Source organism: Alosa alosa, chromosome 16 (assembly GCF_017589495.1).
Source record: "Alosa alosa isolate M-15738 ecotype Scorff River chromosome 16, AALO_Geno_1.1, whole genome shotgun sequence".
Classification (NCBI taxonomy): domain Eukaryota; kingdom Metazoa; phylum Chordata; class Actinopteri; order Clupeiformes; family Clupeidae; genus Alosa; species Alosa alosa.
This window is the reverse complement of record NC_063204.1, coordinates 24578118-24605792: the sequence shown is the minus strand read 5'-3', so window position 1 is coordinate 24605792 and position 27675 is coordinate 24578118. Positions and strand designations below refer to the sequence as shown.

Sequence of the window (27675 nt, the reverse complement as noted above, 5' to 3'; positions counted from 1 at the left end):
AAGGGCTTGTTTGTGTTTGCCGGCAGCGACGCTGACACCTAAGCGCACAGAAATGATCCATGTTACATTGGTGAACAAGGAGGTGGACAGCAACACACACACACACACACACACACACACTACCACAAAGAGATAAATGTGTTTTCGGGGGCTCTGCAGTGTTATATTCTCTGTGTCTCTCACCTCGATTGTAATAAGAATTTTTCTCCCCGAGTGAAGCAGTGGCTAAACAATGTTATCGCTTCCGCAGCCATTCTCCTAATTCTATTTTCTTCCGCAGCCAGGGGGAAGAAAATAGAATTGGGAGAATCTGCCAGTGATCAGATTTCTCCCCAGCTGTAATATCTGTCAGTTTGTTACAGCAGGCTCCAACAATTACCCCCATTCATCCTGGGCAGACTAATGAAGGATGTTAATGGCCAAAGACTTTCCAAAGATACACTGCCTTCTCTGGCTTCGTGCTGTGCTGGTGGGAAGTGTGCCGAAAGCTAGCTAGTCTAGTTGTGTTTTAATGAGGATTTACTGCCCTGTTTTGCCATCATAGGTCAGGTTCAGTAAGTGACCTGTCTATTTGCACACTGTACCCTGGCTTTGTGACAGTTTAGAGAGATCAAGTTCACATGGCATCTCAAGGCATTTAAATTACTTTGATATTAGGGCTGCAACAATGAATTAGTGAATTGATTAGTTGTCAACAAGTTTTAGTAATCTTTCAAGGAAAATACATACACATTCTCTGATTACAGCTTCTTAAACTTAATCCAGGACATAATCCTGGGCTTTAGGAAACACTGATCAACATTTTTGTATGATTTTCTGATATTTTATCGATCAAAAAGATAATCAGCAGATTAATCGACTATGAAAATAATCATCAGTTGCAGCCCTAGTTGGTATTCTTACAAAAGAGCAGAAGTCAGGACACCAGCACTTTCCTAAATCAGAATATGAACCTAATTGAAATGATAGGTGTTGGTTATACAATTTGGTTTGTGTGGATTCAAATTGGGTGTGATTCCCTTGTAGGGACGTTTATACAGTAATGTAATTTACATTGTTGTTTCCACCACTGCAAGGCAACATAATGTTGCATGTATAGCCACTGGCTGTGTGGTTTCTGAGTGAAAGCAAAGAGCATTTAAACCTAATTGCAATTCCTTGCATGTACCACATTATCTCCTTCCACAGTCGCTTTAGCTCTGTGGATAAAGAGAGAGAGTGTGTGTGTGTGTGTGTGTGTTTGTCTTTCTTCTGTGTTGCTCGAATAAGGATGGTCTCTCGGTGCCTGGCTCAGGAAATGTGCTTTTAGACCAGGAAGCTGGCATCAGCACAGGAGAATTTGAGTACACAGTGGGTGTATCGCTGGTACCCGCCTTTCCAGTGTCTGCCAGCAGTCTTCTGCCATGGCTGGCTGTTAGTGTGCACTCTGCTGCCCGTTTGGTTGCCCAGTCTGTTGCCCATTCTCCTGTTGCCCACCTCGATGACAAACAGCCCATTGTGCCCCCTGCTTTGTGCGCCTGTTTGTTTGCCCCAGAGCTGGAGTCCCTGTTCGTGGTCACCTTAGGAGGTGCTGGTGCTTAGGAGTATGGACAGGCCCTATTCTGTTCCAGTTTTCACGGGAGAAATTTCTGGAACAAATTGGGAAAGAACAACCTGTTTTCTTTTGCTCATGCCAATGATCTGTAGTGTCATGCTCTGTCACTCTTCCACTCTCTCTCTCTCCATTTCCCTATGCTCTTTCATTTCCTCTCTCTCTCTCTCCATTTCATAATGCTGTTTCACCCCCTCTCCTTAATTCAGTCTTTATGTCTATCTATCTCTCTTTCTCTCTATCTATCTATCTATCTATCTATCTATCTATCTATCTATATGTCTATGTATCACTCTCTTGCTTATTCTTGTTTATTCCTCTGTTGCTCTTTCATTCTTTCTTTCTTTCTCTCTCTGTCTTTCTCTCTTTCTATCTCTATTCCCTTTGTCTTCCTGTGTGTCCCACACGTGTATGTTGTTAGGTAGAGATTTCTGCGTGTCAGGAGGTATTTGTCTGTGTGAGTGCTAAAGGAGCAGTCGGCGCTAAAAGATCGCACCTGACACTCTGTGTTAATTGAACATCGCTGACCTTTCCCATTCTGTCCACTTGCGTCTGCCCCTGCACAGAGTGGGAGGACCATCTCTGCAAATGTCTGATGCTGCCCTTATAAAAACACTGAGAGCTCGCACAGGCTTCTCTTCCTCACAGTAGGGACAACAGCAGTCTCACAGCAGCTTTGAGTTTGCAGAAATACAGTAATTAAGAAATTCAAGTAAAAGTTAAAGTAACATTTGGAAAGGTAAAGTAATGTTTTGGCATGAGACTGCCGCTGTGGGAATATTTTCAGACACGACAGCAGCACGTCTGGGAAGCACAAGAGAACCAGAGAATAAACCAGAAACAGATTGAACGTTAGATAAGTCTAACACTGCCTCTCATCCTCATAACCCCTCTCAGTCTCCTCTTGTCTATGTCAGAGTGATATATTCAGGGGATCAGACACACTGTGTCCATTGAGATGAAAAGAGAGAACATTGAGCGAGCACGGTCAGGGACCCCAGCAGGCATACAGTGTGCGGCCCACACAGTGCGGACGTCTCTGAACGCAAACATTGTCCATAGGCCGACCTCTCTGTACATCCCTGTCCTCCCCCGCAGCCGTGTAGGCCGAGGGGACGTGCCAGCGAGAGGGAGACGCAGGGCATGCAGAGGTATTTAAATCAGGGGCATTTATATTCAAGGGCATCAATGAGCCTGTCTTGTTTGGGCGCAGTGAATGGATGGGGTGTCGGAGGGAGGGGGGTGGCGAGCAGAGTTGGGCATAATTGAGGGTGACACCAGATCCAGCGGCGGGGATCCAGGTTGTTGTCACATAAATCACCACTTGGCTGATTGTAATACACACCTGCGCCCCCACTCCCTCTCCCACGCCGCCACCCACCCCAGCGGATGTCTCGATAAATTCTTGTAATACCATCGGGTTGCTGATGTTTCACTGGTGACGTTGGCCACTTTGATCTGTGGAGGACTTCTGAATGAGTATAGATTGGAACTGCTCTGGATATCCGATGGGAATTGCCATTTTTGATTTGTATCCCTGCTTTGAAGCACTTCGACAACTGTTTCCTTTTTTAAACTGGATTTTAGAATCAGTTCAGATGTTGATGCCAATGTCAGACTTTTAAACTCTCTCTCTCTGAATATTTGATGTTGTGGGTGCAATGCTTTTTCTTAATTCATTGTTGCTTCTGCACTAGTCTCATTCATGTTCTTTTAAACTGAATTTTGGCAAAGGTCCAGTCACCTATGCCAACTCTAGACTCATTTAGATGGGTTCTAAAGTGTGTTTCTCTGTTTAATATTCTATATTCGGCATTGTTTTCACTTGTTCCTCAAGCCTACATCTCATAATTCCTGCTATATAAGTCTATTGTATCCTGTGAGTATGCATAGCCTAATGCTTGATTGAACTCATGTGCTGTTTGTGTGTAACTCATGTAACTCCTAGCGTCAGCTAAATGACAAAATGTAAATGTAACTCATGTGTATTGAATTGCCATATGGCAACTGTGGTGCAATTGGGATAATAGACTTCACTGCATTGAAGGTTGTAAAAAAAATCAAAATTTACATAATATTATTTTATAAAAATATGAAATAAATATAAATATTTATTATGCACTTCGAGGTGTCCCAGCCACTCAACTTTGTGTCATGGCTGCATTGCCATCTTGGCATAGACTATTTTCAGCTACCCAAATGTGATGCAATGTCATCCATTATCCCTTACCTGTCCTTCATATCTCCTACGGAGTCCTATCCCATCCTGTCTGTTGGCATCATGTCTGTCTTTCTGTCTGAATATTTAGACGTTTAGGATTCGCTGTGAAAGCTTGAGAACTATTGTCTCCCTGATGACCCATCAGATACTGTAACACGCCGGTAAGAGTCTTGGCATCATGGCAGCATATGTTCAGCAGAGGCCGCATGGAGCATGTTGTGCAGCTCGTAGTCTTATTGAGCTGACAGGCAGGCCAAAACACTGTCAGCATGAATGATAGGACTTAAGAAACAGAATTTACGTAAGAGAAGGAAAATGGTTAATTAGGTGCTTCCACACAGCTTGCAATCTCCACTTGGCCCCTGATACTATTATTATTGTTATTATGCAAGCTACAGAAAATGGCTTCATCACTGAGGAAGTCAGTTGGTTAGACTTACACACAGCAACAAATAGATTAATGTCCATTAGCAGAGGAGAATTAATCTGAATAGGGCAGTTCAAAGTACAAGTTGCACTGACAGAACGCTCAGGCTACCTCTCAGGGTGTTTACTGCAAGTAATGAATAATTAATAAAAAAGGATACGAGATAATGGCAGATAAGGCACACTGAGATAAAAATTATGGCTTCAGACCTTCAGAGTAATGATCTTGCCTAATAGGGCCCTGTGTCAGTGTCTTCGATGTAGAGTATGTTAAATGCTTGGGTAGCTCGGATATTGTATTTTTTTCCCCCTTCACGTTGATTGTTAAAACTTTGATTCATCATCAGTTTTCACAATTGTATTTTCTGCACTACTTCACACCACATCATCCAGCTCAAATCTGTGCCTTTTAAATACATCTACCTTGATGTGTGTGAGAGCTTAAAAGTGAGTAGGCTACCATTTGTTTTAAGTCTGAAGTAAAGAGATTGAGTATATTGGATTGTAGGAGTTGATAGGCTGTTGGGGTGGGTAAATACAGGCTGGCTCCTGGAAGAGGTGTGTGGTAGCTGAAGTTTGCACTGACAGTTATGCACCATCCTTGTCAACAGACCTCAGAGAATGGAAACTATGCCTGCCTATTTAGGATGGAATGTCTCTCTCTCTCTCTCTCTCTCTCTCTCTCTCATTCCTTTCTCCTCCGCCCACCACTATACTGACAGACCTCTGTGCACAGGAGCATATTTTAGGAAGGAAAAAGGTATGGTGGTTTCTATAGAGCTGCACTATGTGCTCAAGGTAGATAAAATAAGTATCTTTCTTTCTCCGAGATATTTTTTACCTCAGCTTGCCTCGTTCCTCATTTTTTCTGGATGTGTTTTCCTTGCAGTAGCATGCAGAGGGAAGTGTTTGGTGTTAGCCCCCCTAAATGATCAAACACAGCCTTCCTGCTGCTCTGAGTTACCGGGTGCTGGAGGGTTTGTGTTGTTAGTGGGGCCCAGGCCTGACAGCTTTTGACACTTTTCCGGAAGTTTGTTGTCTTGTGAAACGATTGTTTGAGAGCCATTAACAGCGTCTATTTGCTGCACATCGATTTTCAAGAGCAAGGGAGAGATCCTCACTTACCCATCCTGAGAATGATGCACCTTGACAGGTACTTTTACTCCATACAGAGAGATGGAGAGAGAGAGAGAGAAAGAGGGAGGGAGAGAGAGAGAAAGAGGGAGGGAGAGAGAAATAAAGTGAGAAAGAGAGATGGACAGCACTACGGATGGTCAAACTGGGTTCATGTCACAGGCCATAGCTGTGTATGGCTCAAGTCATCCTCATCCTTAACTAAATACAGACTGAAAGATAGGTTCTCTATTTCCTTTATAAAGGGAGGTAGAGATGTCTACAGACAGTCCAGTCTGTGTTAAATGTCACCTACATAAAGCTCTTTTGCAAATGTCTGTTAGATAAATTATTCTCAGCAGACCACTATAGAATTGATTATTCAGACCATGGACAATGATGTTTTATTTTTTCAGAGAATGTATAATAAATCCAGTACATAATAACAGTTCAGATAGTATCATCGGTTCCTAAAGGAAAATGTTTTGTCTCAAAAATGTGTTTTCTTTGTCTCACAAGAAATACATTTTGTAATCATAAAGCCCCCCTTGGAGAAATACAAAGAAATATGCATAGATTGAGAGGAAAAACTGGGTATTTTGAGATGAAATTGGACTTGAAACTGACCCTGACTTGAACTGACTACTTATTTCTCCTATTTCACTTTAGAAGAAACAGATGAGCTTGAGCATCTCAACATCTCAGTTATATTGTTGCTTTCCTATGGGTTATATGTATGGGTTGTATTAAAGCAAATTAAATGAAGATAATAATGAAATAAAAAATAATATAATTTTATGAAAACATTAAATAGCTCACCCATGCATTCAAATACCTTGTAACTGGTTTGTGCTTCAGTGTTTTTACCCTCTTTCATAGAGCCTATTCATTTTAGTCCCTTTATTTTCCTACAGTGACTAATTATTTTGTTTAAATACATTCCACCCCACCCTGCAGTTGTCTTTGTAACAATACCCACATTTTTAGTCCACAAAGTAGTACCGGTAATGATAAACTCAAATTAAATAATGGAAAGCTAACTTTTTTCTCTATCCTACATTGCAGTGTATCGAGGCCAAGAAATACTGCTGGTATTTTGAAGGCGGATACCCCATCTACTTCATGTGAGTAAAGAGTCTGCATAGCCAATGCTGCACTGTTTGGCTCTGTATTGTTGAGGGTATAATTATCTCCCAATCCATGAATAATAGTAATCACTCGTCTCAGCCACTATCACTAACATAATTGGCTCTTTCCCTTGTGCAAGACTTGCTGTGTTGTCTCATACAGTATGTCTAGGGCCTTGGATCATAATGGCTCAACCTGTGGGAGAGGAATCCCTAATGGTAAGGTCTGTGATCCAGTACACTTTTTGTAAAATTCAATGAATTGCTCCTCACAGTCCTCTAACTGGCCATTTAAAAAATACATACAATGTGCACAGAGCTGGCTCGGTAAATGGGAAGCAAGTGGCTTAGATCAAGCTCTTTGCCAATCAGAATGTTTCTTGAGGAGTGCGAAAAGGAGCATTGTAATTTGATTGCCTGTCTACCTCAACTATCAACAACCTCTTAACAGAAATGGAGACTGCACCTTTAAGGTCATTACGCGCTTCTGATGCCCACAGGGCCCTCTTATGCAGCCTCTCCAGCCGGCAAGTGTCCTTGTTACACTGGTGCAGTTGGCATGAGGTGCCCAAGGTGGCGAGGAGAGACGGCCCTTGTAATGAGAGAATGCTGCCTCATAGAAACAGCAGCACCAGCGACTGGCTGCCAGCCAAATGGAATTGCTTTGTAGCTATTGTTAGTGTGGAAGGTGATGTAGATGGGAGTTTGACATTGAGGAGGAAGATGAGGAAGAGGAGGAGGGCGTAGCTTTAAAATCCTGGAGATGCAGAAATATGGGGCAGTCAAGCTAATGACTAGGTAGTGTCATTCTCTGATTTTCATTGAAGAGATAATGGTGAGGTGAGTGTCTGGTTCTTCTGTATGTAAACCTCAGTGTTTACAAACATTGTACTCCAAGTTACGCTTCCCTACACAAATCTTTGTGTGTGTTGAGATTTGGTGCAATAACCGTTTCATAAACCGTTTCATAAACTTTGTGTTTGCGCTGAGATTTAGCTCAGTGACTCAGTCCTCTCTCTTCACGCACTGCAGTGCTGTTGAGGGATAGAACCACGACTGCATTGCCTCGCCATAAACTTGAGCAGCTACAGCCAGACAGAAGCAGCCTTGACTTTTTTCACGTGGCTGTAATGAAACATGTAGCATCCGCATTAATCTTTTGGAAGCCAAATCCCAGCATTTGCAGGATTTTCTGCTCTCGTTATTTTCCATGCCATTAACTCCCCCACCTCCCCGTGGCGAGACCTCAGACATGGGAAGGGAAGAGGGAAGCCGAGTGGTGTAGAGAGGAGAGGAGAGAGGGGAGGAGGAGGAGAGGAGAGTGCGCACTCTTCATTTTCCTGCCAGATCAGAGTCATCCAACAGTTCTTTCTTCCTTTATTCATTCATTTACTCACACAACTCCTCATGCAGAGAGCCCAGATTAGATAGACAGGCCTGAGGAGGAGTCTGCGAGGGGGGAAGGAGACAGAGAGGGAGGCAGAGAAGAGGGCACCTTGCACTACTCTTCTTAATAAGAAGCCTCTGTGTTGTTTTCATTTACTCACTAATCCTAATTTTCTCTCATTTGTGTTTTCGGCAAATGAACAATATATTAATAGCATAAGTAGCTTTAGATAAAGGCGTCTGCTAAATAAATAAATTACAGGTTTGTAAAGCACCTACAATCTGAGGGGCCTTAGAATGTCTGATGTAGAATGTCTTAGAATGTCTGTGTAGAGAGATAACAGTGTTTGTTAATGTCATCCCTATCCCTACATCTTTTCCCACTGTCTCTCTCCTTATCAACTTACCTGTGTGGTACATTTGAAATTCTGCCTTCTGACTCTCAGAGATCAGTTTTGCCTGACTGAATCACCTCGAGATAATCCCCTGCTTCACTCGGTCTGACTGTAGCAAGGGTATGATCATCTAAATCTAAGCTCCCTTTTTTTTCCAGCATGGGATTGGCTTTTTTTTTTTTTTTTTTTTAAAGCCATAGACCAATGACATAGAGCTTATGGCTCACAGAGTCATTTCTGTCTTACAGTGCAATTCACACATACTGCAGCCTATTCTAATCACTGATTAGGGTCAGAAATGCAGTGAATAATGTTCTTTGATTCTTTCTCCAAGAGTCTCCAAGGAAGTTATAGCTAGTTTGTAACTGGCAGGAAAACATTTTAATCACAGTTAGGATGTTCTCCGACTAACCAAACCTCCAAGAGGCTCACTCTGTCACATGAGCTGGTAAAAATGGAGAAGTTAAGTATAGTTTTAGTTGCTGTTAATATTGATGTTCTGTGACCCTGGACCATCCCTGGTGAAGGAGATCCAAAGGAGGAGATGAGAAAAGGGGTGAGGAGGAAAATAGAGGAGATGAAGTGTGGAGAGGAGAAGAGAAGAGGAGGAGAGAAGAGAGGATAGGAGAAGAAGAGTGTGGAGTGGAGAGGAGGAGATGAGTGTGGAGTGGAAAGGAGGAGAGGAGAGGAGATGAAGAGTGTGGAGAAGAGGAGAGGAGGAGATGAGGAGAGAAGAGAGGATAGGAGATAAGTGTGGAGAGGATGAGAAGAGAGGAGATGAAGAGTGTGGAGTGGAAAGGATGAGAAGAGAGGAGAGGAGATGAGTGTGGAGAGGAGAGGAGGAGATGAGATGAGTGTGGAGAGGAGGAGAAGAGTGTGGAGTGGAGAAGAGAGGAGAAGATGAGAGGAGAAGATGAGGGGGTTGGGAGTGATCCAGTAATGCGCTCAGCCACAAGAGATGAGATGAGACCCATTAGCAGCTATCAGCGTTCAGACCCTCTTAACCCAATCACGGATGTCTAGAGAGATTGAGGGAGTTGGGTGGGGAGAGAATGAGTAGAGAAAGAGTATTTGCAACTTATTTTTGAGGTTTTGAGTACATGGACCACGTGCCTCTGTTTTTCAAAGTGAAAGACCAGGACTGGGAGAAGGGCTAGAGTGAGGAGGGAAAAGAGCACGCACACACGCACACACAGTGGGCAGTGTAGAGGAACTTAGGCAGGTTGGAGAGGAGCCAGTTTATTACTGTTTCTCCTTTCCCCTGTCTCGAGTGATTTGTCCCACATCCTGGCTGAGACACACATAAACACATACATACACACAACACACACACAACACACGCACACACACACACGCACACACACACACACACACACACTATATGACTGTTGTGCACTGACAGTGGATGAAAGTATGAACAAGTAGATGAAGGAGAAAGAGAGAGAGAGAGGGAGAGAGGTGTTCCTCTTCAGCCAGTCATCTCTGGAGCTGTCAGACCAGCTCTCTGCAGTGATGATTGGGGCATTTTGCTCGCGCTGTCGGATGAAGTGGATTCCGTCTCAGAGAGATTGTGACGGAAAAGGGGAAACTCATGTTGTTTTCTTCAGAACCTGAAAGCACATGTTTTAAGGCTTTGATGATGTTATGTTCTAAATCACATGTTGTCAGTTTTTATTGACGGACAGAGTTGAGCTGCAGAAGCCCTCTAATACCTACACCCCACAGGGAACTGAAATACCCATTAGATGTCTCGACCAATTGAAAACACATTGCTGTTAGAAATGTACAAGGTATTAGATGGAGAGACCATAAAGTTAATCAGTGTTAGAAGGCTATTCAGACTATTTCTGTTGTGGATTTATATGGTGTCAGTAGCCATTCATTTTGAAGTACTTTTAAAAGGACTCTAACAGTTATTGGTAAGTACTGTGAATATGCGTTTGATAATCTTTTAATAAATGCTTAATGTTATAAAGTGGTTCTAAGTTCTCCTCCACTGGTGCTGTGGGGAGTGTGTGATGTGGAATAGATGCACAGCAAGGATTAGATTATAGAGACAGGATCATTCATTGAACATTTAAACAGAGGCTCAGAAAAATGGCTGTCCACCCCAATGGGCCCGGGCCATAATAACTTGGATGGCCAGAGTGGTGTCACTGAGCAGCAGTGAAGTGATCTGATCGGGTGCTTGTGTGTGCCAACTTTCAGTGGTTTTATAAGAGCTACGTGTCAAATAGTGTCTTCATTTCAGACATGCACAAGTCAAATTGCACCATTAAATCGTCACCAAAACAGTCCTTTAGTGCTCACAACAGTGTAAAATGAATTCATCAATTCTAAGAAGCTACTTCTTTTGTCTGACAGATTCCCTTACCACGTCACTGCCAGATAAGTTCACAATCCATGGCCCCCTACACATATGAACAGTTGAGGAGATATATTATTCACTTTAGTGAATAATGAGTATGGGGGCCTTCAATCTGTAAGATCAGTACCTCTTTTGACTGTCAGCTTCTCTGTCTGTGGGAAGATCTGTAAGATGGTATCCCTGTATCCGCTATACAGTATGTACTGCAGCCTCAAAAAGTTGAGAAGTGATTTGTGTGCTGAGAATGGAAATAGTGTCTGAACGCAGCTAGTTTACGAGAGCAAGCAGATCTTAGCATTTTTGTTTTTCTAGCTGACGCGGCACAAATTAGCATCTTCTTCACCCGCACGCCGCTTCGACGCCTCTCTCTCGGCGTGAGTGAGTAAAAATGGAAACATTACGGGCGAGGAACTCCTCCGATTCATCTCGGGATGATTGGACCTGACCTGCTCCGCATGCCTCGCGCTCGTAAATCACCTCCGACGCGCTCGTCCCGTTATTCAAATGCGACGGCTGCCAAAGGGAGTGAGTGGATCACAGATTGGCTCTGTCCTGTGAGACGCGGAGGGGCTGGTGGGCAGCCGCAATATCACTCACTATCTCCCCATTCATCACCGTCCTAGGTGTCTTACCTGTCTGAGACCACCCCATCGATACCCAACTCCTTTTCCATCACAAAGTCATTTCATTATGCAACTCCAGCAGGTGTGTGTGTGTGTGTGCATGTGCGTGTGTGTGTGTTTAAGGAAAGAGTATATCGATGAATAGGTTCTACATAATTTTATGAAAAAGCATAGCAGGCCAGAAAGTAAACTTTTTTGTTTGAACAGCAGGTTTACCTCTTAAAAGAAATGAAACAATGCACACACACACACACACACACACACACACACACACACACTCAAACGTAAGTCATCGTGAATTGATCTGAAAGGCTGGAAAATAAATCTAGTGGTGCTTTTCTCCATGATTCTGTAGAATACTGTGAGTGCTGGAATTGTCTCTTCACACTTTCATGGCTCAGGGTTTTGATTCCTAGGGTTTAGATTGTATCAGCATCAGATACATTAAAGGTGGTGGCAGCAATTTCAAATGCAATCCCTTTGAGCCTGTAGGGAAGACAATGTCCAGAATTGTTGACAAAACCTTTAAATTGGTCCAGTCCAGTGTGCAATATTTCCTCTAAGTATGACCATATATAAACAAATGTACATAGGCATGCATACATAAATACATACACGCATTCATATGCATTCATGAGTTTAAACACAGTACATCTCTATAAACAGCTTATCCTGCAGGAGGCTGCACAAGTGGGATAATCAAGCTTGTCCAAAGCTTTGCATGGATTCTGTGTTGTGTGCATAATTCATGACTGCCTGCTGCAAATATAGAAGGCAATGTCACTTTGTTAATTATAGATCAAAACAATATGGAGGTAAGCCAGCCAAGATACGCACACTGTTGCTCTCTGTTATTGATGGAGTTCAGGAATAATAGGTGGTCTGACCACCCAGGCGAGGCAAGGAGCAGTGTATTTCACAGTGGCAGGGCCAGCGACGAGACTACTTGTCACCAGCCTCTCATCCTGTCTGAAGCAGCTGAAGGAGATTAGCTTTCACTTCTGAAGCGGATTCACACACCACTGAGAAACCTCCTGCTATTCGCTCCTCTCCTCTCCTCTCTCCACACCACACCCCATCCGACCACCATGCTAATTGCACTCCTCTCTAATGTGCCTTTGTGCTTGGCTTCCCTCACTGTGGAAACAATTGACCTTTTAAGCTTATCTTAATAGCCATGGCTAAGCAGTCTGTCCTGGCGGCCACATTAGCCCAGAGCGTGCACTTCTTTGCGGTGGTGGGAATCACTGGGTGGAGGACCACTAGTTCCATCCCAGTGCCTGCCCCGCCTGCTACCCTATCATATCAGAGGCCCAGGGGGGAGAAGGGGCTGTGAGGCTAAGATGGGGCATGTCTCGTTTCATCAACCAGTTTGTCCTTCCCACTGGTTTCAGCCATGTTGAAGCATTGCACATCACACACACACACACACACACACACACACACACACACACACACATCTCCCTTGGCTCTATTCCCCCAAAATAGCTCTGTGTGTGTGTGTGTGTGTGTGTGTGTGTGTGTGTGTGTCTATTAGACAGTTGCCTGCTAGGATATTTTGGCATCTGCTGCAATTTCTTTGGAGCAAAATACAAGACTGGAACAAATTAAAGGGAGAGTGTACTAATATAGTGTGCCAGACTCTCTAGAACTACACAGGGGTTATTTCAGAATGAAATATTACAGTGTCAAATACTGTTGATGGACTAAACTTTGGTCAAAAATCAACAATTTCATAAAGCCTCATTATTTATGTCTATTTTCTTTTCAGTGTTAAAAAGGCTAAATACACATAATCCTGTCAAACATTAATTGGCAGAATGAAATGATGGACATGCTGATTGCAGTCATTTTAAGCAATTAATCCTATCTTACTGTGATGGCCTTTTTAGATACGTGGTAGGTAGATAAATGACTAGGTACATTCTGCAATAATAAATAAGTGTCCAACTTTCTTTGAGTCTGCTGCTTGCTTGCTGGTGTTGTTGCACTTAGGCTAATTAGACAGCTAATGGTTACCAAGTATTTTAGCTGTTAATTGTTTACATAGTCTTCATTGGACCTGCTGTGTAGTTCCCCTCAGATAAATCACTCAACCGGTTATTATCGCTAGATGCACCTGGCGAAAATCACCTTTTAATGACTTTTTAGTGGACGCTGTGGATCCATCCTGCACCAAGTGTGACCCTGTCAACAGCAAGGCAGAGACTGTGTAGTGAGTGAATTCCCAAGAGATAAATGGCATTTGCAAAGGGGAAAATAAAGAATCCAATGCAGGCTAATTTCACCTTTCAAACTTAAATGCGCCATTGTCTCTGCAGCGTGGCAGACACAGGGAAAAAGGCCTTAATTGCAAGTCGTATGTTGAAAGGTCATCATTAATAGGTAATTACACACCTCACCCTCCTCCGCACTAACATTTTCTGTGTATGCCACATTGACGGCATATTAAAAATGCTCTTTCTTATTTACGTCCACAGATGACTGTTTGATAATGGCTCCTGGTCTGTTTTCTAGTTCAAGTGGCCAGCCAATCAGATATGGAGACTGTTAAGGTGATAATGGATCCACTTTTTGAGCAGAGTTTCCCTCCAATCAAATGATTAATTCCAAGTGTTCTGATTGCACAATTACAACAACTTGCCACAAATGTTTGAAGTTCTCCAGACAGACATGTGTAACCCAATATCAGCCCAAACCACATTGCCTGGTAACCTTGCTCAAAAAGCTCTCATGGATCATCACCTTTAGAGATGCTGCTTAAGATTGGGACCCTCTGCAGAGTCGACCCTGTTGGACAAAGAGCCAATATATTAAAGACTTATCAGCCTCCCAGAAGCAATTATTAGATAACAATGACCTCAACATGCCGGTCAAGGGTATGACTACTAGGTATCTTATACACAGGGTGTAGTCTGTATTTTACCAATGTTTAAAAAAGCAGGCAACGGACTACACAGATTTTGGGTGATGCACTGGAGTTGCTGTAGATGCCTTGAGATCTGTGCTCTTGTGATGTTAACCTGTTTATGAGGTCTCTGTTCACCGTGGTGCATATTGGTGTGCTGTTGGGGTAACAGTAAGGCTCATTTGTTATTTTAGCACATTTTTGTTGAGTGAGAAAGATTAAGAAAGTGTGTGCGTGTGTGTGTGTGTGCATATGTGTGTGTGTGTGTGTGTGTGTGTGTGTGTGTGTGTGTGTGTGTGTGTCTGTCTGTGTGTGTGTGTGTGAGATATAAGTATATATACTTTTTTGATCCCGTGAGGGAAATTTGGTCTCTGCATTTAACCCAATCGGTGAATTAGTGAAACACAAACAGCACACAGTGAACACACAGTGAGGTGAAGCACACACTAATCCCGGCGCAGTGAGCTGCCTGATTCAACGGCGGCGCTCGGGGAGCAGTGAGGGGTTAGGTGCCTTGCTCAAGGGCACTTCAGCCGCGGCCCAATGGTCGAGGCTCGAACCGGCAACCCTGCGGTTAAAAGTCCAGAGTGCTAACCAGTGGGCCACGGTGAAAGAGAGAGATATAGCTCCTTATTGTAGCTATAGAGAAAGAGAGAGATATAGCTCCTTATTGTAGCTATAGAGAAAGAGAGAGATATAGCTCCTTATTGTAGCTATAGAGAAAGAGAGAGATATAGCTACTTATTGTAGCTATAGAGAAAGAGAGAGATATAGCTACTTATTGTAGCTATAGAGAAAGACAGAGATATAGCTACTTATTGTTCCCTGTGCCATTACTGAGGATTGACATTTTGAGTGGGCAGGTTATGCTTTCCTAAGAGGCTGATAGCAGCACGGTGGCTGTGTGACAGGCAGGCAGGTGGCATTTGAAGTGTTAGCCGTCAGGACAGGTACCAGGCAGCGGTTCAGGAATCTCACAGCTTAATGAAGACAGAGGCAAAGCCCCTGGCTCTTCCTCATTTGAGCCGCAGTGTGCACCAGGGGGGTGGGGTGGTTCGGTGGCGCAGGGAAAACATCTACACAAATGAAGAAGTTGTCAAGAGGACTAACACTGGGGCAGCTCTGCTCAGGTTAAGAGCCGAGGAGTGTGTGTGTGTGTGATTTGTTGCTCGTCTGTTAGGGATGCTTGGGCAGGTTGCGGCGCCGTTCTATCTGAAGCGCCCCGCTGCTCTCTCAACACACTGCTGTGCAAAAACGAGCTACTCAGGGTGTAATTCAGAGGAATAACCTCACGCCCACTCTCTTCCCGGAGAGACAGAGCGAGAAGAAGATGGAGAGAGTGAGTGAGAGAGAGAAGAAGAGATATAAATTAGGTAACAAAAGGTGATAGGAGCTGGTATATCAGCGGCTCTGGAGAGCATTCACTCACCATCTTTATCTCATTTTTGACGTGGGTGGCATTTAGAGGCTTTTGCATCTGAACCCTTCAAGTATACGTTTAACATAACATTAACAAAAAGTGCAATTATAACAGGAGATAACAACCTTTGGAAGTTTGTTCAATGATATTAAAATGTCTTAGTTCAAAAAATAATAATAGTCGGCTTATTTTTGCCATCACCACCATGATGGCGTGTGTGGTTCATAGCTTAGCCTTCTACAAACAGAAGCAAAAAGAAAATGGAAAAGAACTCTTTTCTGCCTTACATGACATTATGAGTGTAATACTTTGAGCTGTGGCTTTCTAAGATGCTTGTGTTCTTGTGAAGGTGGTGGGGAAGCCTGTTAACCCTTAAAGGAGTACCGTCACACCGGTGTGACGGGAATGTTGGGAAATTAACATTCTAAAGAATATCTGGGTTCATTGAATTCAACATAGAATTTTAGAACCTTCAATTGTTGCGGAACTTAGAATGTTCAAAAACCTACACCTTTAAGGGTTAAGCCTGGTCCGCCCACTGCTGTGTCCTTCAGAGGCTCTCAGAAGTCTTCACAGGCGGACACAGGCCCGTGGGGCTGCAATAGAGGTTATTACCGAGCGAGCAATCCGTGTCTGGGAGTCTTCCCCTCAGTCTTATAAAACAACGCCAGTCAGAGCTTGCTCACTCTCTTTCACTCCCTCTGTCCCTCTTATTCTCTCTCTTGCTTTCCCTCTTTCTTCCTTCCATTCCATTTCTTGCTCTCTCATTCTCTCTTTTGCTCTATCATACTCTATCGCTCTTGTTCCATCTAGCTTACATTCTCACTCTGTTTCTGTCTCTCTCTTTCTTTCTCTCTCTCTCTCTCTGTCGAGTTTGAGCAGCGGGGCTGTGTTCTGCCTCTCAGCCTCATTAGGATGTGAACTCTGAAGGTCAGTTTGAAGGGATGTAAAATTAAGTTACCCGGGTCAGACGTCTAATTATCAAGGGATGTCACAAGCAGTTTAAATGCATTTAACCTTTTTTTGAAACGAGGGAAACCCTGCACTGAAATGTTCTCTGTTCCTCATGTCAAGGCTTGTGTCTGGCAGTCTCTTTGTGATGTTAAATCTAGACCTTTTCAAAACAGAATTACATCTAGGAAGTTGAGACAATTTCCCAGAGTTAACTTTATAGACTAACGCCTAAGGCTACATGGACAAATTTTTGTCATTTTTTGAGAGAATCAGTCCAGCGACTGTGCTAGATGAAAATGACTTAGCGCCATTGCCTGAGAGATGTCATTTGTGTTATCTTCCTGTGTGTGTAATAGAGTGTGAAACTAGCGACGGCGTCCACACTCATTTCTGCTCTGGTCAAGTCGCCCACTTCACCACAGCCCCTGGATTCAGATCCCAGGCCTTCTGCTGCTACAGGGTTTAACTCATCACCACAATTTTGCCATTTTTCCCCATTCAGTGTAAAAAATTAAAGCAACACAATATAAGAATCAGTCATTTTCTAATTTGTGCTGTGAACGTACTGGGCACACCTTAATTTGATGGAAAATTATGCTAAAGGCATACCCAGTGCATTAAAAAGGAACGTCACATTTCCAAAGTTACACAGATGTTCAAGGCACCCAGTGGCAGTGACAAAGAGACTATTCTCACTGTTACAAGCCAGTATAGTATCAAAATATGTTTGAATCTGTCATTTTAAGGAGTAGAAAGTACTTATCTAGTGTTTTTTAAGTTACACGTTCATGTACAAGTTAAGTGAACCATGTTTGTCCTACATTTGATGAATGGTATTTTGTGGGGATGAAATGGAGCCGTTTCTCACTACTGTTAAATATATATCACCTTCTGTGCAATAGATGTGTTATTACATTGTCGAATGCAAGGCACAGGCAGTAGGGTGTTGTGCCTCTCTGATATATAAAACCATGCCTGTCTATAAATAAAATAATCCAACATCATGAGAGTCATGAAGCATGTGGCTGGTGGTGCTGTTTGTGATGGCTCTCCATCAGAGGCGTTAGCACTCGGCTGCTGGAGCATCCTGCTATCAGGCTCCCATTACCGCACCACTAATGTCACTCGGCGAGTTCCTTTTACACAGCCCATTAAGTATGCTAATATTCACCTCCAGCAGTCCTAATGGGGCTCATTCATTAGGGCAGCCAGGGCTGTCAGTCCTCATATGTCCCAGCCAATCTGGAGACACAGAACTGGATGAATCTCTGAGTCTTTCTATTTCTCTTGACGTGCTGCTCTGGTGTGCAGATCATTGTCTCTCTCTGACACAGAAGGGTGTTCTAGAAGGGCCGCTTTAAGCAGAGCTTTGTAATAACACGCGCACTTGTTTGTTAGGAAAGCTGAATTTTTTTGTCCTCATTTTTGCTTTCATTATTATTCCACTTGTCAATACCCGAGGAGCAGTGAGGTGTCACTTTGTGTCGTTTCCCTAGCAACCATGCGTTAGTCGTTGTTGGGCTGCCTCTCATGTCGCGCTTTGATCAGTGGCTTTGAACAGTGATCGTTAGAGAGACGCTGTGGAGGTAAAACTCCCAAGCAAAACAGCTTTTGATGCAGCTTCCTCGACATTTTAAAACGGTCGGGTTTAAACGGTCGCCGGGGAGGAGAACGAGCTGGTGCTGCCACTAATTCAGGTCCACCGCCCCCCATCAGTTCAGTATGGTGATTTGACAATATCCTAGTTGAGATTCTTATCAGGGGGAGGAACTATCATGATATAAGATAGTCAATGTGATGGAGCTCTACTCTGGGGATGCAGAAGTTCAGGGTCCTCTCGGCCCCATTGAATCCCAAACTGCCATTGGTGTGTGAATCTGTAGAACACTTTGAGTGCTCAGAGGAGTAGAAAAGTGCTAGGCTATATGGGTTTAAAAAATACATTTTCCGATTTGTATCGATATTCCTTTAAATGATATTATGAGATCAATTCATAGGCTAGACATTTTTCGCATGGATGCATAAATCTACAGAGAGCCTGTTCACTTCCACTTAAAATCATAGTAGCACTGACACTGTGTGCACCGATAGAGTGCTCAATCAATGAAGGTGAGTGAATGGAGCTATCTATGATCATGACCATTCAACAACAACTGTAACATTACTGTGGTGGCATTAGTAGACATGTTCAGGGCTGAGGCAAGTAGGCTAAACCCAGTGCATCGAGAATGCAATGTAACATGCCCCACACAGCAGAGGTTATACACCACACAGCAGAAGGAATGGAATTGAATCGAATCAAAATAGAAATTGAATCGAATTGAGGCCTTGTAAATCGTAATCAAACCGTTTCAGGAAATACGCAGTGATACCCAGCTCTACAGGGGTACAGTTGCACACATTTCTCTCATTCTGAACTTCTTCTTTCTAGTCATTCTCTCTTTCTTTTTTCCTTTTTGTTTTGATCTCTCTCAGTCGGTTTCAGCTTGTGTTGGAGTCATTTCCCATATATCCCTGAATAAGGGTTAATTTTGACATTTCCGTCTCCTCTCATCTAAATGCAAAACATCTGCAGCATTCAGAAATAAATAATTAGGCTCTAGTGTGTGACATTTTGTTTTTGCCTTGATGAGTATGTTTAGCATGGAAATGTTCTAGTTGATGATCTAAGAAGATTCAGATGGCTAATGATTTTAGTTTTGTTAAAGGTCATGTGACAACAAATAAATGCACATGTTGTAATTTGTGATCAGATGAAAGCCTTGGAAATCACTGATTTTAGTGATTCATATATGTTTTAGTCAGGTTATTAGTACTATAAATGTAATAATTATTAGAAGTAATTTATATTAGTTTGGACGATTTTAGTCACAAAGTCACAAATAATACTACAGATATAGGATGAGATTAGTGTCAGGAAAGAAGTCACCTTGGACAAACTTTGAAGAAATTAACTGACAAGAGCTTTGTAAAAGTAATACATAAATGTATTGGACTAGGTTGATGTTGCTTTGCATAATGAAACCTGCCATAAGCCTTGAATAGATATTGGAACCCCTACTGAATCTGTAAATGGAACATAATCACAAAGAAAGAAATTGCTATTATCCAGTGATATTGAAGTTAGTGTAACAGTATCCAGGTGAATAAGGAGGTTTGAGCAGACATTAGGCCCGGGCTACACTGGGTCCTCAACTAAAGTGCTCCGTTCACGGAGTGTAAAAATGGTTTTAGAATACTGGTCTGATTTTTCCGAACGGATGCGCCGCTATCACGTCTGGTTCCAGATGCTTCAGAAACAAAGCGCTTTAGGCTACGTGCCCAGTGTAGCCTCCCTGTTACACATCAAAGACTCATGCTAGTGATCCAGAGGTGTTATGGTGTGATCCATTTGTCCAATGTGCTCGTCTTACGAGTAGTAAGTTGTCTGAAAAAACGGAATTTACACAAATGACGCGACGGCACGCCCTCCCTAAACTCGTCAGACGAGAAGCGATCTCGTACAAGTCAATGGACGCCCAGTTCACAGCGAGTTCTTACGACAAGGAAGTTACATCATTTCACAAAGTTACAAGTTGTCACAAACCGTCAGCATGTACAAATGGATCACACAATTAATCTACTTGCAGGGACACCCACCTCCCATGTCAGCGTGTGACTATGGCTTGCGTCTTCTGTGGGACTGTTTCTCACAGCTCAGGTTCCAGCAGGTTCAGCAAGAGAAAACAAGGGGTGCCAGAGGCAGAGGAAGTACAGCTCTTTAAAGGGGAAGTGCGTTATGAATGCAATATTTTATATTTACTTTGTATGCCTTCACATCACCATCACCACATTTCCAGGAAATTTGACCGAGAGTTGTTGCTCTGTGGCACACTAATGCAGACTGCAATCTACTGTAGGTGTATCTTTCCATGATGAAACACTAGTTCATTCTGTGTTTTATCACACATCTGCATTACTGCTAACGATGCCCCAATGACACTAATTACCTTTCCACTGAATATCATCAATATCCTCATTCTTATGATCAACATGATTCACATGTATCATTGCCCTCATCTTGCCACCACCATGTCATCATTATTATAGGAGTCATTATAATGCACACAGACTGAAACACTGTGCTGAATAGGTTTTACTGTATTATAAATATGCAAGCAATATGCGTAAGTATTCAGGTTTTTGTAAATATAGATCTCAAATTGTGAAATTAAATTTCTTGTGGAACAAATATAGTACAGAGCCCAACCAATAAATCGATGTCAGTCCTTTACGTTTATTTTAGCATGGCAGCCCGCCATGGTTTAAATTAATACCGCCACGGTATCAGAATCAGGGCAGACGCACAATGTAGCAGTTTCTTTTTTAAATAATCCTGCTGACATATCCTCCCCTGCTGGCTGTCGCTCACATTGCAATTTAACAATAGTAGCCTAAAACAAGGGCACAACGGTGGAAGCCGGGAATTGAACCCACAATTTTCAGACTACTGCATGCTAGCCCAGCTTTTTTCATGTTTTCAATGGTAACCCAGGTGTCAGTCAGTAGTGAAAGTAATTAAATGTGTAGAGCTGTTTTGTCGTTGACTATGAGACCACAGTGAAGTTAGTTTCACTTTGCCTATGAGTTCAAATAATAGACGAGTGCAGATGCATGTAGGCTATACGTTGAATCCCTGTTCCATATGGTCTAGTACAAGCAGATTCCTTCAAATGTACCGCTGACTATCAAAATACTGATGCGATGTTTGAAGTTGCACTGCTTGCTGTTGTCATTCTCATTGGTTTAAAAACGTACAGTATGACTGATTAAGAAACATAAGAACAACCCTTTTGCACCAAGTGCCCGACGTTTGACCACATAATCGCTCCATTAAATTAGTGAATGTGGACTGGACACGCCTTTAATGTCTATAAACTTTACGTTTCTGATTGCCAAAATAGGGCCCTTATACAAATTGTCCTCCTTTCAACAGTCTAGTTGGTGGTCACCCCATTTCTGCTACTGTACCTTATAGTACACATGTGGCCTCCACTTCCCCTTTTAAACATAAATTATATATAACCTGGTAACCTCTGACCAGGTAACATGGGCACAGAAATGAAAATCAACAGGCAATGGAGCTGCTCAACAGATGGAACGCAGGCAAGATGCTCAAGCTGTAAATCATATGAGAGTATGGACATTATCTTACATTATGCAATTTCCCTTTGCAATCACACAATGTATCGCACTATCATACTGAAAGGTATTGTGGCAACAACGACCTGACACTATTATTCATAATAATTATTTCACAATATATTTTATAAGAGCCTTTCATTAGGATACCAGATAGGTCTATTTAAAAACTATGTCCGACCATGATCATTTATTACCTTGTACATTTTTACATCACTGATTTATTTATTATTATTTTTTTTTTTATGCAACTTGTTTGTCTCCATGGTTCCTTTAAACTACGCTCACTGATAGAGTGGTGTAGCAGTACACTCTGCTTTGGTACATTACAGTAGCTTTTATCACTGGCTGCTGTGCATTACAATAGCTTTGATCAGTCACTGCTTTTCAAGCTCTGATTCAGGCTTCAGTATATTACAATGTAAATGAAATATTATTAAAATTATTAGTGGTAATATTATTAGATGGTAATTAGATGAGGTTTAGATTTACCTTAAATGAGATGCTCTCTGTTTTGTGAAAGCCTAGCTTGTGTGTGCAACGTATTTGTGTCTCGATTTGAAAAAGGAGACAACAGTTTGAAACACTGAATTATGCAGTTTCTATACCATCTTTTATCACTCTCTTCGAAACCGGTAGAGTCTCTGTGCAAGGTGTACTTCTGCATCCATAATTGATACACTGGGGCTCAGGGCCAGGCTGAGATGTTACATCACAACCAGAGTGCCAAAGTTCGGCTGAGCCTCAGCAAACTGCAGTCGGCCTTAAAACTGTGTCTGAGCAAATCTCTGCCTGTTGTGATCAAATAGATGTTTGTACACAAAGCATTAAAGTGTTCCTTTTGACTACAATGTGCATTCCATATTGATTGTGCTGCCGCTATCAAGTGTTTTAAACTAGGATGCAGGTGTTGACGAAGCCCTGCTCTGCTCATCTTGAAACAGTCCTTCAGGACCTTAACCTACTGACCATGGCTAATCTGGCCATTTAACAGGACACGTGGTCTCCTGAGCACCCTCTTATGGAAATACTTAACCCCTTGCACCCTCCTCATCGTCTGGATATGGGGCGGCATTGCCATGGATATGCTTGGCCCCTGAACTTTATCGCTCTTAAGGCCTCTCTTATGAGCAGCATAATGGTCATGCGCCCACGTGCCTGACACCAGATCTCCATTACTGATTCTGCACAGGCTTTCAAAACGGCGATGACCGCTGTAAAGACAGGCATTTGGTTTTGTGAAAGGTTGCTCATGTTTGTGATATGTGTGGCCAACACCCAATCTAATAGCACCCCTCCCTTGCTTTCTCCTGAAACCCTGTTGAATAACTAGAGGACTGCAAAGAACAATTTTCTGAATGTGACAAAAAGTGTATGATAAGAACCTTGCACAGCACCTGTTCCAGGTTTTGTCAGCTGGTCTGTGAGGACAGCTCTGATCCTGGTGTGAAGGAGTTTGGAATTGTGTGTATTGTTATTTAATTGTTATGTCATTTTGTATATGTTTCAGATGTCGCTCCTATGAAGACTGCTGTGGGACGCGATGCTGCATCAGGGCCTTGTCCCTCCAGAGGCTGTGGTACTTCTGGTAAGAGACCCCTCCTCGGGTGTTTGTATTTACCCCACTTCAAGAGATGGAGCTTTCCTCTGTCAGGATGCTGGAAGACACAGCACTGACTGAATAGAAAAACACTCCATGCCTCTACTATCTGCTCTAGGTGCTCTTCCAACCTTAGGTCCCGCTGTTCCCAGCATGCATTGGTGTTCTGTGGAACCTGCATAGAGGTCAATGCTTTGCCCTCCCTAATCAATATGGTGCATTAGGGGCCATCCATCCTGCGCCAGGCCGACTCCAGAGAGTCTCTGAGTTAATTTCCTTCCCCATTCCGCACCCTGATTATTCCTAAGTGCTCCATTGTCACACAGCTTTTTTCTGAGCCATTCAGGCAAAAGTCCTTGACGCAGCACTTTAGGGGGAAAAGAGGGGAAAGCATTAGTCAGTGCTGATTTGGCATTGAGACATTTGAGTTGAGAGATGGAGCGAGCGACGAGAGTATGTCCAGTCACTATACCTGGTTTAGAGAAGGGAAAAGTAGGTGGCCCTAGCTTTCTTCTTCTTCTTCACCTTTATTTATTCAGGGGGGTCAGTTGAGAGCAAGCTCTCTTTTCCAATGACGCCCTGATTACATACACAATATACAACAATGATATAAAGCAACAATCATAGTTCACACATACAAACAGTCTGCACAACACCGGTAATAAGGTTTCTAAAACATTCCAAGGAAACCCAAGTTTCCAATTTCAGCCATTCCATTTTTTGGCAGCATAAAATTCAAAAGCTGTTTTTCCTAATTCCGTTCTAACATGAGGGACAGTCAAGGTTAGGACATTTTGTGAACGAGTGCGCAGATTGCAAGATCTAACGGAAACCAAACTAGTCAAATATTGAGGTAACATACCAAGTAAAGCTTTATAAATAAAAATCATGCAACATTGTTCTCTTCTTGTAGGTAATGATGGCCATCCAACCTTTTCATATAAAACACAGTGATGAGTTCTAAACCCATCACCAGTGATAAAGCGAAGTGCAGAATGATAAATTGCATTGAGTTTGATAAATTTCAGTGCGGAAGAGGAAGCGTGCATGTAGATAACATCGCCATAATCCACAACAGATAAGAACGTGGACTGAACAAGTTGTTTTCTACAATTTAAAGTAAAACAAGCTCTGTCTCTGTTCCGGTAAAGAAAGGATAATTTACCTTTCAGTTTTCTTATTAGTTCGGAGATGTGATACTTGAAAGACAACACATTATCTATCCAAATGCCCAAATATTTATAATTTAAAACTCTTTCAATCGAAACAATTTGAAATTGCTGACAGATAATAACTCGTATCAGAGATGTCAGATGAGAACCAAGGGTTCATTCTATTTTTAACCCTAAACTTCTTAAAAGGGGCATGCTTGTCCACTACCAAATTAAAAATCTCAATAAAATGGTTCGAGAGCAATGTGGGGATCAAGATAATTAGTAGAAGAATGAGAAATATTACTGCGATACAGGTCATGCAGAAAGGCTTGCTCAGAGAAATTTCTAAAATTCCTTTTGGTAATTATACAGGGATTAGATTTCAGCTGCCTAGCATCCCTTATACAGGCAATGGGGCAGTGTTCACTGAAATCAAGAGGAAAAACACCACTAGCTTTGAACTTATGATGGTTTGGTATGATGTGAATGATTACATGAAATTTGAGCATTTGCTATTTTTGGCTGAAGAATGCAATGATAAAAAATGCACAAAAAATTAATGTTATCATTCACGTCATACAAATGGCAAGGCATTTCACTGGCGTTATGGATGTGACAAAAAGTCCATTTTCCGTGGAATTGCCTCTTATCATCCCTTTTTGGCACCCTGGGAACTTCTTTAGCGTAATTTAAAAAAAACAAATGCTACAAATAAAGTATATTCAGTATGTTGACACCAGTAAAATTGACACCAGTGGGCAAATACTAATTGTTACAATGTGTTGCTTTAATAATCAGAACTACAGTGAGGACTAGTCTCTCCTGGCATGACTTGTAAGTGAAGGGGATACGCAGAGATATATGGGCTAATTACTCATCTATGATTCATAGTCATGCCATGGAGCAGGAGTTTATGTTTATTGTTAATCAAACGGAAATACATTACCATCCACATATGTGCTGTATTTAGTGCACTTGCTCTAGTGTGTATCTGGAGTGACAGGTTGGGGCTGTAAAATTGATTATCTCAGAAGCAGCTGTTCAGAGGCATTTTAATTCTTGTAACGTTCATCATACTGATCACATGACTCCCCCTCCGGCTGTCTCTGATAGGCTGATGTTGATGATGGGCGTGCTCTTCTGCTGCGGTGCCGGATTTTTCATTCGCCGACGCATGTATCCCTCCCCCCTGAGCGATGAGCCGGCCTTCAACGTGTCATTCACCAGGCAGCCAATCAGCACTCCAGGTGAGTGGGAGCAGTGGGTTGTTTGGCCAATCACAGCATCACAGCAATGTAAAGTCTTGTGAAGACACAATCCCGTGAGGGAAATTTGGTCTCTGCATTTATCCCAATCCGTGAATTAGTGAAACACACTCAGCACACAGTGAACACACAGCAGTGAGGGGTTAGGTGCCTTGCTCAAGGGCACTTCAGCCGTTCCTACTGGTCGGGGATCGAACCGGCAACCCTCCGGTTACAAGTCCGAAGCGCTAACCAGTAGGCCACGTCTGCCCCAACAATTGTAGTTGTAGATGCATATTGGATGAAAAAGAGAAACGGTATCTTATAAGATAGGGGAGATCAGGTATAGTTGTAGCAATTATGCACATCTCCACCTCCACTTACACCTATCCTATATACATACAGATCTTGTCCCTATAGTTCCCACCCTGCTGCCAGCAGTACAAAAAAAAGTACAAATTTGACTGCCAGCCGTCAAATTTTCCCCACAAAAATGACGGAAATGATTGCCATGCAAGCTGAAATTTTGAACATAGCATTATGCCATCACACATGTTGTCCCTTTGCATGCATGCATGTGTTTTAGACTTCTGAATAGTAAAACAGTGGGAGCCGCCCCTTACTGCAACAAACAATGGCCCAGTGAGAGACTAGTCTGATGAACTCCATTCCTTTAGGGTCAGTGTGTTTGCAGGTATTCTCCTTGGAGTGTAATTGCCCGATCAATTTCCTATAGAGGACTTCTCACTGCGCCTCTCCAGAAATGAAGTGCTGTCCTCTTCTCCTGCTCAGAGTGAGAAAAAGAGAAAGGCAGAGAGAGAAAAAAGGGACTTTTTTTTAGCTGCTCTTATCAACCAACAACCACTCATACATGGCCATCCCCAGAGCCATTGTGAATCACTGGTGATTACGAGAAGAAAGAACAGAGGTATTCCTTTATGTCATAGCAGACACCCAATTCTCTCAGCTTTTGTGATTTTGCAGCTTTCTGTGCACTTAGAAGCACATCATCTCTCACACAGTTAAAGGCTCTTTTTTTACACATGGGCATGAGGTGTTTTTTGAGGGGGTCATTGAGGGTACGTTGTGTCTAAAAAGAGTGCTCTTACTGGCCTATCCACATAAAGGCAAGAGCACAGTAATAAGTATGACAGTGTCTGTACCACATACTGTACTATAACAGGGTACCTGCAGGGTCTTAAAAGTATTACATTGAATGTTGTCAAATTAAGGCCTTAAAATGTTTGAACTTTGTTTACAAAGTCTTGAATTTAATTCGCAAGGTCTTACATTTTTTCCTTTGTTAGAATTAATGGATACCGTAACGTCAATTAATTTTCATAGAGACCATGATATGGTAGATCCCAAGGGGGAAAATATGCGCAGGTTGCATCACGGTTAATATCTAGGCAACTAAAAGGTGCAGCCACAAAATGAGTGTACTCTTACCTGGAGCACACACTCATAAGAAAAATATCTAACCCTTTAGGTGAGGGCAACTTTTTGATTTTGCAGGGTCAAAACTTAGAAATCGCCCTTCCCATTTAATACATTCTAGCATTGTGATGGGTAAGGATATAGAAAAAGTATTAATTTCACTTGAAAGAGACAGGACTCAGATATGTTTTGATACAAAATTTGTAAGCCTGTGGTGACTGGTGCTGGCGGGTTAACACCATTTCAGTGCCGAGGAGTGTCCAAATGTGGATGGGCCAGGTTGGCACACTGATTTTGGGGTTGGTTGGCACTGTGTATTTTACACACAAAAACATCATAAATTTTTATTTTAACCTTGTTATTGTAATTACTGAACATAATTTTACATTTGGAAGCAGACATTCAGACATTTTTAAACATTTGAAGTTAAAGGGGAACTTGGCAACTATTTCAACGTAATAAACCCGTTTAGAAATCATTTGGATGGTTAAATGACCTGTTCCGGTGAAAATGGTGACTTTCACCGC

The 27675-nt window shown here is 42.4% G+C and overlaps 1 protein-coding gene across 2 annotated transcripts in view; it reads left to right on the top strand.

Annotated features, from left to right (window-relative positions):
* The window catches only part of vopp1 (VOPP1 WW domain binding protein), a 48907-nt gene that overhangs the window by 5746 nt on the left and 15486 nt on the right, over positions 1-27675 (top strand). For both annotated transcript variants that reach the window (XM_048267149.1, XM_048267148.1), the window contains exons 2-4: positions 6417-6475; positions 23224-23301; positions 25581-25714. In XM_048267149.1, the coding sequence (XP_048123106.1) occupies positions 6417-6475; positions 23224-23301; positions 25581-25714 (271 nt within the window). The remainder of the gene's footprint in view (positions 1-6416; positions 6476-23223; positions 23302-25580; positions 25715-27675) is intronic.